General features: G+C 38.3%; 1 protein-coding gene across 1 annotated transcript in view; it reads left to right on the top strand.

The window, feature by feature from the left end:
• The window catches only part of RBL2 (RB transcriptional corepressor like 2), a 42529-nt gene that overhangs the window by 26565 nt on the left and 3202 nt on the right, over positions 1 to 12762 (top strand). The window contains 12 exon segments of the mRNA XM_020985182.2: positions 199 to 302; positions 2145 to 2282; positions 3190 to 3354; positions 4206 to 4317; positions 6186 to 6458; positions 6608 to 6636; positions 6638 to 6883; positions 6990 to 7166; positions 7253 to 7324; positions 7827 to 7929; positions 8609 to 8814; positions 11029 to 11193. Of these exon segments, the coding sequence (XP_020840841.1) occupies positions 199 to 302; positions 2145 to 2282; positions 3190 to 3354; positions 4206 to 4317; positions 6186 to 6458; positions 6608 to 6636; positions 6638 to 6883; positions 6990 to 7166; positions 7253 to 7324; positions 7827 to 7929; positions 8609 to 8814; positions 11029 to 11193 (1790 nt within the window).

Here is a 12762-nt window from a genome sequence, read left to right as displayed (position 1 = left end):
CTTCATTAAAATAAATTTCATTTTACAACTGTAAAAGAGTAATATTACCGAGCTTATTCAGAGATTTATTATTGGTTAAAACACAGATATCTGAGATCTGCAGTTTTGTTTTGATTTTGATTTTTGTGGAGCCATACCATTTCTGGACACATTCTTTAGGTGTTTTTAATTTTTCTTTTTCTTTTTCTTTTCCTATAGAAATTGCCAGCAAACATTTTCGTTATGCAGAAATACTTTACTATAAGGTATTGGAATCAGTCATTGATCAGGAACAGAAAAGACTGGGAGACATAGATTTATCTGTAAGTAAAATAACCAAGGTTGAGATAAACATGGTCAAATATTATTGCATCAAAACATTCATTGTTGCCTGAAAAATAATACAGGGGGAAAAAATCTGTAGAGGGAATTTAACAGGCATCTGGGGAAACATGAGCCATTGGCCTTAGCATATCTTCCATACAAATCACAATTCAGTGGACCTCTGATCTCATCCTTATGGGTACTCTCTCTGCACATCACAGTCTGTCTGTGGTTCTCAAATTGTGCTGTTCTTATCTCTTTTCTCCCTTAAGTCTTTCATAAGGGATCTGCCCAATGTTGTGGAAGCCTTCCTATAGGTCTTTATGTCTTATGGCTGTCAGGGCAGCATTCAGGCTGTGCCTATATCATCTCTCACTCTTGCTACATGACTGTACATTGTAAGGAATGAAACAAGTGAGGAATAAAACAAAACAAGGATATCTGTTTTTACTGTAGCCATGGAAGATGCCGTTTTCATGGTCCAAATGGAAGAATCTCTTATAATGAAGTCCTGTAGACATTCATATCTGTGGATGACATTATTCTGACTGTTCCTCAATCACCCTAATATTAAAAGGCCCTACTTAATGTGATCAGTGATCACTATAAAGAAAATGGCGTAACAGTATGTGCAGGAGAAGCTAAAGGGTAAAACATGTTTATTGTCTAAATTTTGACATCATAACGTCAGTTCCATACAAATCTCTATCTGTTTGGATGTAGTTTAAAGGTTTCCCATCATGGCCATCAGGAAATTGTAATTTTAAAATTGTTTTGGGTTAGGGGCATTACCTTTCAAACCTTCCAGATTTCGTTGTTTACTTGAATAAGTAATGAACTTGTGAGATTTCATTTAAGCTTTATAGAAGTAGTGAATTAAGCATTGAAGATCCTTAAAGATAAAAGAATCCTTTTAAGGATTCCATCCTCTTTAATATACAGTAGCATATTTAATAAATTATGGCAGCAAGCTGTATATTTATATTTAAATAATTAAACATACCAAACTAGTAGCCAATGTAAGAATTTTTCCTAAGCTGTTTCTTTCCTAAGAAAACAAATTGAGTTCATTTCTAATTCTAAATATTTACTTTTTAGGACATGAGTTAATATATTGGTGTATTGCTAAACGAAAGGATTAACATTTTGTTTTCTAAATTTTAAAAATAAAGTAAGGGTGGGCAACATCCAATTCCTAGATACCATATATTAATATTTTTTTCTCTTTTAGAGAGATTGATTATGTAAGTTCACATACAGTCTAGGGTTCTAAGATTTTATTGGTGTGGATATACTCCCTATTAATAGAGATAGACATTATCTTAGTAGAAAGTCACACATACAGAATCAAACAGAATTTGAGAGTTGGAAAGTGATTCAGTAGCCATCTAGGTCCAAGTCGGTGGCCAACTTTTATAGTAATAAACTCTTTTAAACTTAGCTGAGCCAATCTTTTGATTACACACATACACAAACAATTCTTCACTGTGCTTTTATTTATAGTCCTTCCAGTTTGGTAAGATCTGCTAGTGCTTGTGCACTGTTGGCATAATGTTTATCCAAAATAACCATTATATCACAATAAAACATTAGAGAAGTATAGCTTTAATAGAAGACAAGTACCTTCCTTACCCATAAGTTATCTCTAATACCTTTGTTTCCAAAATGGCTATAGTGAAAGTTGACTCTCTGATAACTTTCTTGGAAAAAAATACATTCTCATTCTTTTGACTAAACAGGAGAAGATTGATTGATGCCTTCAGTATTTTTAATTCACTGTGAAAATGCTGTCTTTTTGTAATAGTCTAATGTTTCTGTAACTTAATGACTATATTTTACAGGGCATACTGGAACAGGATGCTTTCCACAGATCACTCTTAGCCTGTTGTCTTGAGGTCATCACTTTCTCTTACAAGCCTCCAGGGAATTTCCCTTTTATTGCAGAAATCTTTGATGTACCACTTTATCATTTTTATAAGGTATTTTAAATACTCAATACTTATATTTGATGGAGGATTAATCCACATATGACTTCAAAAGGAACCAGCCGATTTAACTTAAGTTCTTATTAAGTTATCTTTTGTTGTTTAGTCATTTCAGTTGTGTGTGACTTCACGATCCCATTTGAGATTTTCTTGGCAAAAATACTGGAGTGGTTTGTCATTTCTTTCTCCAGCTCATTTTACAGATAAGGAAGTGAGGCAAACAGGGTTAAGTGACTTGCCCAGGGTCACACAGCTAGTAAGTGTCTGCAGCTGGATTTGAACTCAGGAAGATGAGTCTTCATGACTCAGATCTGGCACTGTATCCACTGCGTCACCTAGCCACCCCCAAGTCATCTAGTTGCATATTAATATTTCAATACATTTCTTCTCCTTTTATTTGATACTTAATGATTTCTAGATTTCCATCTGGAGGAGCAGAAAAGGAATAAAATAGTATTTATTACAGAACTATGTTCACAGTTTTACATTTAGAAAATAATTAAGGGAAATCCCTTCATTTGGTTGCTATTCACTTCACTCAAATAAAAAATTTGAATTCTTATAAATGTGTTGAACTAAGAGGACAAAGGAGATAAGCAAACCAGTCACAGTCTGTTATGTCATGGCAGCCTTCCATTGTATTTTGTGAAAACTGAATATGAGAGATGTAGGTATCTTTCTGAACAAAAGGCCAAAGTTTTCTTGAACACTGTAACACCAGATAACCGTGGATGAAATTTTGTGTCTGTTAGTTGCTTCTTTCATGGTTTTGATTAACTGTACCAACATTTTTGTCAGGGCATGGATATAACCCAAGTTTTGGTCATAATTTTATAGCTGTAATGTTATGAATAATTTGTTCTGCAACCTAAATGAAGCAAGGTCTGTTTCTGTATGACAGGTGATAGAGGTATTTATTAGAGCAGAAGATGGCCTCTGTAGAGAAGTGGTGAAGCACCTCAATCATATTGAAGAACAGATCCTAGACCACATGGCCTGGAAGCTGGAGTCCCCACTTTGGGACAGGATTAGAGATAATGAAAACAAAGTTCCTACCTGTGAAGAGGTTTGAAATTTTTGTTTTGGCATCTTTTTGCAGAAAAGAGATGATGATAAAATCGCAGTTCCATTTTTCAGGAAGTAGAAAGATTTCCATCTACCTCATTGGTTATTCTATTGATAGAGTCTCTTTAAAAAAGTATTTATGAGTGTCTTCAGTTTAGAGAATGCAACTGTGGCAGAGTTAAATGTTAAAACCCAGGTATCCAAATGTTATTGAGTGTGAATTTAAATTTTAATACTGACTTAAGGTAAGAAAAGGTTGTAAGGGAAATGTTTTCCCATGAACATTATTGGCTTATAATATGTACATTACTGCTATGTATGAATATATAGTATTCATAGTTTATGGAAAGTTGGAAGTATTTTTGTGCAGTTCTGAAATAAAATCTTTTGGAAGATATGCTTAAACTCATCTGTCATATCGACTGTCCCTTGTATTAATCAGTGTCTGAACCTAAGGCTGGCAGGTATTTTAAGTCTTAGAACAGGGATGGGGAACCTCCAGCCTTGAGACCACATGTGGCCTTCTAGGTCCTTGCGTGCGGCCTTTTGACTTGTGCAAGTTTTACAGCACAAATTCTTTTATTAAGGGGATTTGTTCTGTGAAGTTTGGATTCAGTCAGAGGGCCATACTTGAGGACCTAGAGAGCCACCTTTGAGGAACTAGAGGGCCACATGTAGCCTTGAAGGCTGCAGGTTCCCCACCCCTGTGAAGGTATTCAGCAATGAGATTGTAAAAGGCAGCAGAGATAGCATATAAGTCTCACAAGCAGCAACTAGATAAACCATCAACTTGTTTGTTTTCTTTTTTCTCATAATTGTATTTGTGCATCCTACATAAATAATTCTCTTTAGGTTATGCCACCTCAGAACCTGGAACGGGCAGATCGAATTAGTGTGACGGGCTCCCCTTTGACTCCAAGAAGGGTTAATGAAGTTCGTGCTGAAAGTGGAGGGCTGGGAAGAAGTAAGTTAAAACTCACAGGAGCTCAAAATTGAGACTTATACCAGCTTTCAAATGTAAACATTAGAACTTCATATGTACCTGTAGGCCAGACTTGGGGAGCAAATAAAACTAAGCATGAAAAAATGCACTACTCATAGTGGAGAGCACATATGATTTAGATTATGTCCTTGGAGACACGTATTATTGTGTGTGACTTAAAAGAAAACTAACTGTGGTGGAAGAAAAGATAGAACAGTGAAGCTTAAATGTGTATGTTTCACTGAATTAGGCAGTCTGAGATCTTTCTGACCTCTTACTAGATATGAATTACCTCATCAGTGCAACTGTTGGAAAATAGCAATATCTGAAGGCGTAGAAATACAAATCCAGGCTGCCATCTGAGGGAAATTTGTTGTGCTTATAATTGTTATGCCATATTACTATCTTTGTTAGTCTGTTTTATGTCCAATTCCGTGACTTTTTGTGACTTGACCAGTTCTGGTTCTAGGATTAATTTCACTTTTTTTATCAAGTGCTCCTGTATGTAAAGTCCAGATCATCTCTGGAGAACAGGAACAAGGTCTTCACTCTTTTGCGTTCTGTACATAGTAGATACACAGTAAGTGTTTGTTGATAATCATTTTTTAAAGTCTGTAATCACCTTTTGAGAGAGGATTCATACATTCCCTGTCATGGTTAAACCTTATTACCCACTTGATTCCTCCACATTTCTGCTGGTCTTACACATAGCCACTCCTTTTTCCATCATTAAATGTATGTACAATTTGTTTTTTTCTTCCCAAGGTGGCTCTCCCACACTGACCTAGTGAACCAAGGTTCCATTTTACCTAAGGGATTGAATTCTGATCCTGTCTTTCTGACCTTTCAGCTTTGTGTCCAGCTGTAAACTTAATAATCTTGTTCTCTAGTCTGTCAATCGATATTGATGAAAATCAATAGTAGGCTCAAGCCTAGCTCCTGTTGATACCCCTGCTTATATCTTCCTAATGTTTCCTAAAAGAAATTCCTATATAGTTAACCACTGAGGTTGGGACAGTTTATTTTTGGAAACCTTAGCCATTTGTGCAGAATGCCAAATATGATTGGGTTCAGCCAGTAAATTTGGTTCAGATGGAGGAGAAACTCATTTCAGACAGAGTTTAGTGGTGGTGTTGGGAACTTTATATGTATGGATGAAAGAAACAAAAATGGAAAATAATTGGAAAATCTGATTTCCACCTTGAGCTGTAACTTATTATAATAGGGTGATCAGGGTTTTCCCCAAAGTACTAATTTAGAGGGGACTGGCAGCACCTGCAGACTCTCAGAGTTTCACTAGTTGGAAGTGACCCTAGTCCTACTAGAGAATCCTCTCTGTAACATCCGTGACACAAAGTCACGAGCTTCTGCTCATAGGCCTCCAGGCAGGAGGACATACCCACTGCCCCCCAAAGCCTCTCATTGGTCCAATTTTAGAGCACTCAAAGGCTCTTCCTGACATCAAACCTCAGCTTGTCTGTTTGCGTTGTTTTGCCACCATTGTTCCTAGTTCGGTCTTCTGGGCTCAAGCAGAATAAGTTTAATCTCTCTTCCATAGCCGTTTAGCCCCTTGTTTCCTAGAAGAATTAAAGTAGGAAGCTACCACCAGGTAGCACTCCCAGGTGAGCCAGCCCAGTAGGCTCACACCTCCTACAACTGAATTTGCCTGGAATATGTTTCATGCTGCTTGCCCTGGGGTCAAAAGTTGCTAATTATGGCTCAGTTTCCATATTATTTTGCTTTCAACAGATCTCCCTTTCAGAGCTTAGCTATCATTGACCTTGTGCATAACAGTGTTCACTTGTCTCCAGAAGTGAAATGGTTTTTAAAAATGTGTTATTTGCCCTCAGGCTTGACAACATCTCCTACCACATTATATGACAGATACAGTTCCCCAACAACCAGCACTACCCGGAGGAGGCTTTTTGTGGAGAATGATGGTGCCTCGGACAGTGGGGCACCTGTGCGGGTTTCCCCACAGTCCCTTGTCAACCCAGTGCCATTGCAAAATGTAACAGCGGAGTCTGTGTCTGTCACTCCAGTCCCTGGACAGACATTGGTCACTATGGCAACTGCCACTGTAACAGCCAACAACGGGCAAACCGTGACAATCCCAGTACAAGGTTAGATGGTGGTGGGTGCGTGCTAAGTTATGTCTGCATGAAGTTGAAGAACCAAGGGCTGGAGTGAAAAAGAAGCTTACATTGAAATCTATTATGTGGTGATTTTTCAGGTTTTTATTTTCTCCCAATTTCTCTATAACAAACTGTAGGTATTGCCAATGAAAATGGAGGGATCACAATTCTTCCCAGTCCAGGTCAGTGTTAGCAGTCAGACTCAAGCTATGACTGGCTCCATTCAGCCCCTCAGTGCCCAGGCCCTGGCTGGGACCTTGGGCTCTCAGCAAGTGACAGGAACAGCCTTGCAGGTCCCAAGTCAGGTGGCTAATCAACAGATTTCCTCCACTGGACAACAGCAGAGACAGAACCAACCTTTAACCAGCATCAGACCCAGGAAAACAAGCTCCTTATCCCTCTTCTTTCGAAAGGTACTCTTTCTTTTGCAGTCACCCCAGCACTGTAATAATGTGGGCACTTTTAGGAGCACAAGTTATAAAAAAAAACTAAATTAAAATTGCTTTGCCTTTCCAACAGGTTTACCATTTAGCAAGTGTTCGTCTCCGGGATCTCTGTACTAAGCTAGAGATTTCTGATGAGTTAAGGAAAAAAATCTGGACCTGCTTTGAATTCTCTGTTGTGCAGTGTCCTGAGCTTATGATGGATAGACATCTAGACCAGCTATTAATGTGTGCTATTTATGTGATGGCAAAGGTATTAACCACTGTGAGGCAAAAAAGAATTTTTTTATTGAAAAGGGCCTGGGCAGAGTTGTTAACCACTCTTCATTATCTTTCCAGGTCACAAATGAAGACAAATCCTTCCAGAACATAATGCGTTGCTATAGGACACAACCACAGGCTCGAAGCCAGGTAAGCATATTTGTCATTTTGGTCAGTGCTGTAGACAACTTAGTTTTTATTAAATATACAAGTCAGCCAATTAAGTCAGAATATAACTTAAAACACTTTAAAAAATTCCTCAGAAGAAATAACTGGGAACTTTATTCCATGTAAAACAAGGACTGTTTTGGGTGGCAATTTTATTTTTCAAAGAGCTTTCAGAAGGCAGCCATATTAAGTAGATGTTGGTTGGTTGTCTCTTTAACTTTACCATGAATTAGGAAATTAACCTGTTAATGATCTTTTCCCCACCAAGATGTCATTTTTTAACTAGATGTGTAAAAATAGGCAAAAAGTAACCTATGGTCACAAACTTTGATCAGATCAATGGATTTTCCTTTTCTTAAGAGCAATTATGATGGATTAGTGTGTAAATTTGAAAATTGAGAGGTTCAGGTTAGCATGAACTATTATAAGAACCCTGGAACGAGGTATTGGACTTGTTATCTTAATTCTTTGAGTCTCTCTATAGGTATATAGGAGCGTCTTAATAAAGAGAAGGAGAAGAAGAAATTCTGGTAGCAGCGATAGTAGAAGCCACCAGAATTCCCCTACAGAAGCGAACAAAGACAGAAGTAAGTAGTACCTTAATGAATTATTATAAAATTAGAAATTTCTTCCCTTGACCAGCAAATCAGTAGAAAAGAAAATTATACATTAACTTCTTTAGACAATGAAAAATATTCCTGCCAGGTTCTAGATGATGTTCAAAGATGATATCTGATAGGAATTTTTCTGTTCACTGGTTTTATGGCAAGTAGTAGTGGGGAAAGAATGCTGGAAATATTAGGTAATTCAATATGCTTAGGGCCGGGGCTCCTGAAAATACTGAAACCCATCCTGTGGGGGTAGGGTGAAGGAGGACAGCACTTTCTAACTGATCATTTAAAACTCAGTCAAGTAAATGGATTTGGCACATTATTTGCTACAAGTGGCTCACCAGTTTGCTACCTGAAGATCAAAAGTGCTTTAGTTATAAAAGATGAAAAAATATTTTGGATAAGATTAACTGCGTTACATGGGACTGTAACTGATTTGTTATAATGTAGTAAAAAGTTTACAGGTATGATATATTATGAATAACAGCTGCTCTTACATACCAGGGGGCCAGAGGGCCAGAGGATATAAACACAAGTCAAACTTACCCTTTAATGCAGATGTTCTTTTCTGACATAGTATAAAAAGTCTCCTGTGATTACCAGATTGGTTTAGCAAGATGTTATGTAATACCTTTTATTATTACATCTTTTCCAGCAAGCAGAGACTCCAGCCCAGTCATGAGGTCTAGTAGTACTCTGCCAGTTCCACAGCCCAACAGTGCCCCTCCAACTCCGACTCGTCTCACTGGTGCCAACAGTGACATTGAAGAGGAAGAGAGGGGAGATCTCATTCAGTTTTACAACAATATCTACGTAGAACAAATTCAAACATTTGCCCGGAAATACTCTCAGGCAAACAAGGTAAGTTTAACTATTATTTTCACTGATTTTCAGCAATGAATTATCTTCTGTGGGTTTTCTCTTTTAATTTGGAAAATTAAGAGAGATTTATTAAAAGGGAATGCAGGCAAGTTTGACAGAAGTATTACTGTAGTACTGTACTTACAGTTATAGTAAAGTGCTCTACAAATGTTAAAGTGGTATACATCCCCATCTATATTCTGCAGTAGCACAGAATGTTTCTTATTGGTCAGGCAATAAACATTAAGCACTTACTATGTGCCAGGCACTGTGCTATGTACTGGGGACACAAAAGAAAGACAAAAGACAACCCCTGCTCTTGAGGAGTTCACAGTCTATTGGGGGGAGACAACATTCAAACTATGTTCAAACAAGATATATACAGGATAATGTGGAGAAAATCAAGAGGATTACAGAAAGGAGGGGAATCATAAAACTCTTCCTACAGAAGGTGAGATTTTTGCTGGGATTTAAAGGAAACCATGGAAGCCAAGAGATGAGGAGAAAGTGGAGTGTGATGTTCAAGGAAAAGCATGGAGGCTGGTGTCACTGGATCACAGAGTACTTGGGCAGGAAGGGTGGTGAACGGAGAGAGGGAGAAGAGGAGCTTCTAAGATATAAAGAAGACTGGAGAGATGAGGGACGGGCCAGATTATAAAGGGTTATGAATACCAGAGGATTTGATATTTAGTCTTGGAGGTGATAGGAAATCACTGGAGAGTATTGAAGTAGGGTGGTAACATGGTAAGACCTGCTCTTCAGGAAGATCACTTTGACAACTAGCCTGGAGTAGGGAGATGTTTTCGGCAGGAAGAGCAACCAGGAGGCTATTGCGGTAATCTAAGAATTAGGTGATAAGGGCCTGCACCAGGGTGGTGCCAGTGTCAGAATTAAAAATGGAACATATATAAGAGAAGTTATAAGGATAGAATTGGCAGGATGTGGCAACATTTGATGGGAGCTGGGGAGTGAGACTGAGGAATTGAGAATGATATCTAGTTTTCTAGACTAGGAAGATGGTAGTATAATTTGTTTTGTTTTGTTTTTTGATGAGGCAATTGGGGTTAAGTGACTTGCCCAAGGTCACACAGCCAGTAAGTGTTATGTATCTGAGGTGGGATTTGAACTCAGGTCCTCCTGACTCCAGGGCCAAGATGGTAGTATCCTTAACAGTAATAGGGAAGTTAGGAAGGGTGGAGAGGGGAGGGCAGGGGGAAGGGAAATAACAAGTTCAGTTTTAGTAGACAAGATCAGTTTAAGATGTCTATTGAACACCAGTTCAAAATGTCTAAAAGACAGTTGCAGATGTGAGACTCATCTGAGGTCAACAGAGAGGTTAGGGCTGAATAAGTAGATAGAATATCAGCAAAGAGATAATCATTGAATCCAAGCTAATGAGATCACCAAGAGAAATAGCACAGAAGGTGAAGAGAAGAGGGCCTAGAACAGAGCCTTAGGGGCAACTAACACTCAAGGTTAATGTGTGTGACTTGGATGAAGGATCCAGGAAAGGAGATTAAGGAATAGGAGGAGAACCAGGAGAAAACTGTCACTGAAACCTAGAGAATTGAGAGTATCAAGGAGAAGACAGTAATCAGTATTGTCAAAGGCCATAGAGAGGTCAAGAAGGACAAGGATTGAGAAAAAGACAATTAATCAATTAGGACAAACAATTAATTAATCTGGCAATTAAGACATGAGTAACTTTGGAGAGAGTAGTTTTTGTTGAATGATGAATTTGGAAGCCAGAGAATTAAGAAGAGAGTGAAAAGAAAGGAAATAGAGGGCTTCTCAGGGAGTTAAGCCACAAATTGGAGAGATAATAACTAGCCCAGATGGGTGGATGAGGTGATGGTTTTTTGAGGACTGGGGAGACATAGACATGTTTGTAAGTAGTAGGGAAGTATCCTTTAGACAGGGAGGGATTAAAAATAAGTGAGAGTGCAGATGATCGGAGTGATCTGATAGAGAAGACTGGATGGCATGGATCACTTGTGCGGGTGGAGGGGGTTTGCTTTGGCAAGAAGAAAGGCCACCTCATTATGTGAGACAGGAGTGCTAATGTAGTCTTGTGACTTTCCCCACACAGAATGATGTGTTGCCTTTGTGTCACTTTAACAAAAAAATGAAACAGAATTAGCTTAGATGTTACTACTTGTTTGCCTGTCTGAGAACAACAGGCACTGACCAGTTTTATGATTCTTTATTTAACAGACTGATGTTCCTCCGCTTTCTCCCTACCCATCTGTGAGAACAGGCTCCCCTCGACGAATACAGTTGTCCCAGAATCACCCTGTCTACATTTCCCCTCATAAGAACGAAATGATGCTCTCTCCTCGGGAAAAGATTTTCTACTACTTCAGCAGTAGTCCTTCAAAGGTGAGAGCTACCTGAAACCTTAGATTCTATGTGCCCAATGCTACAAAGACTTAAGGGCTTCGTGCTGAACACAGACCCAATCACTATTAACAGGGAGGCAGAGTAGCAGGTGCCCAGCAGTAGAAGCCATCCTTAGACAATCATGGCTTGAATGAAATTATAAATTTGGCTGTGACAAAGAATTATCACAGAATCTCAAAGATAGAACAGACCTCAGGGGCTATCTAGTCCAACTCATACCTGAGCAAGAATTCCTTTTACCGTATACCTGAAAAGTGATCATCTAGCTTTTGTTTGAGGCAATCCGTTTGGCCTTGGGATACCTCTGTTCTTCTTTAATTTGCATAAAACCAAATCTTCTTGTGCCGTTTCCTTCTATTGCACCTAGCTCTGTTGTTTAAAGCCAAACAAAATAAGCCAAAGCCGCCTTTCCCATGACAACCCATTAAATATTTGAAGAGTTATGATGTATTCTCCCTTTTCCCCTTTAATCTTTTCTCCAGGATAAAAATCCTTAGTTCCTTCAGTTGATCTGGAGGCCCTTCACCATACTGATCAACTTCCTTTAAAAAAACATTTTGTGAACTTCTATGAAAAAAGTTTTGAGAACTATATTTTCAGTATAATTGTCTTCTTTTGTAATCCCGTGCCTTTTATGTCTTTAAAAACATTGTTCTGAAGTGTCCATGTTTCATCAGATTTTTGAAAAGGTATAAGACTTTTGCTCTTGATGCCTTATTAATGTCCTTAAAATGTAATGTAATGTAAAAATGTGATACTCATACTGAACATAGCCTAAGTGTGGCCACATCGCTTCCCTAGCACTGAACGTTGCTTTGCTTAGTACAGCCTAAAACGGTTTGCTTTCTTGGCTGCCATATCACAGAGGTGATTCATTGATCTTGAAGTCCACTAAGTCATCTACATCTTTTCCATATGAACCATATAGCTGTGCCTTCCCCATCTTGTATTTGAAGATGGTTTTTTGAAACCAAGTGTAAAACTTTAACACTGATCCCTTAGACTTTGAAATGTTACCTTTGACTTGGTGTTTAGTCTAGCCAGCCTTTCCAGCTGTAATAAGCATGCTAGCTATAATTTTATCCAAATCATTGATAAAACTGTGAAACAACACTGAGCCAAGTAAAGATTCCTGGGACACTTCACCAGAGACCACTTTCCAAGTTGAAATTGAACTTCTTTGCAAAACTATTAACTGCTCCACTATCTGGAAGATTGAAATCCCCATCACTCTTGTGCTAGGCTTCTCAGTTACTATATCTTTCTACAAAGGCAGTATGAAGCATCCTCCTATGACGATACTACTTGTATTGTGTCTCCATTGATAATCACACAGTTTCCTCTGATTCCTAGACTTGCTCATGAAATTTTTCTTAACATTCCACCTCCCCTTCCCCATTTTGTTCCTTTTGATTAAGGCATATCCTTTCAGAATCATATTTTAGTCAAGGGTCCCAACAAGCCAAATCTCAGTGATACCTGCAAGGCCAAATTTGCATTTATATTAGAATCTATAGTTCATGTTGCTTCTTATCTGTATTTTGTGTA

This window comes from Phascolarctos cinereus, unplaced genomic scaffold (assembly GCF_003287225.1).
Source record: "Phascolarctos cinereus isolate Bilbo 61053 unplaced genomic scaffold, phaCin_HiC Scaffold_2;HRSCAF=192, whole genome shotgun sequence".
NCBI classification, from domain to species: domain Eukaryota; kingdom Metazoa; phylum Chordata; class Mammalia; order Diprotodontia; family Phascolarctidae; genus Phascolarctos; species Phascolarctos cinereus.
The sequence above is the reverse complement of the archived record's forward strand: the minus strand, read 5'-3'. Positions and strand labels throughout refer to the sequence as shown.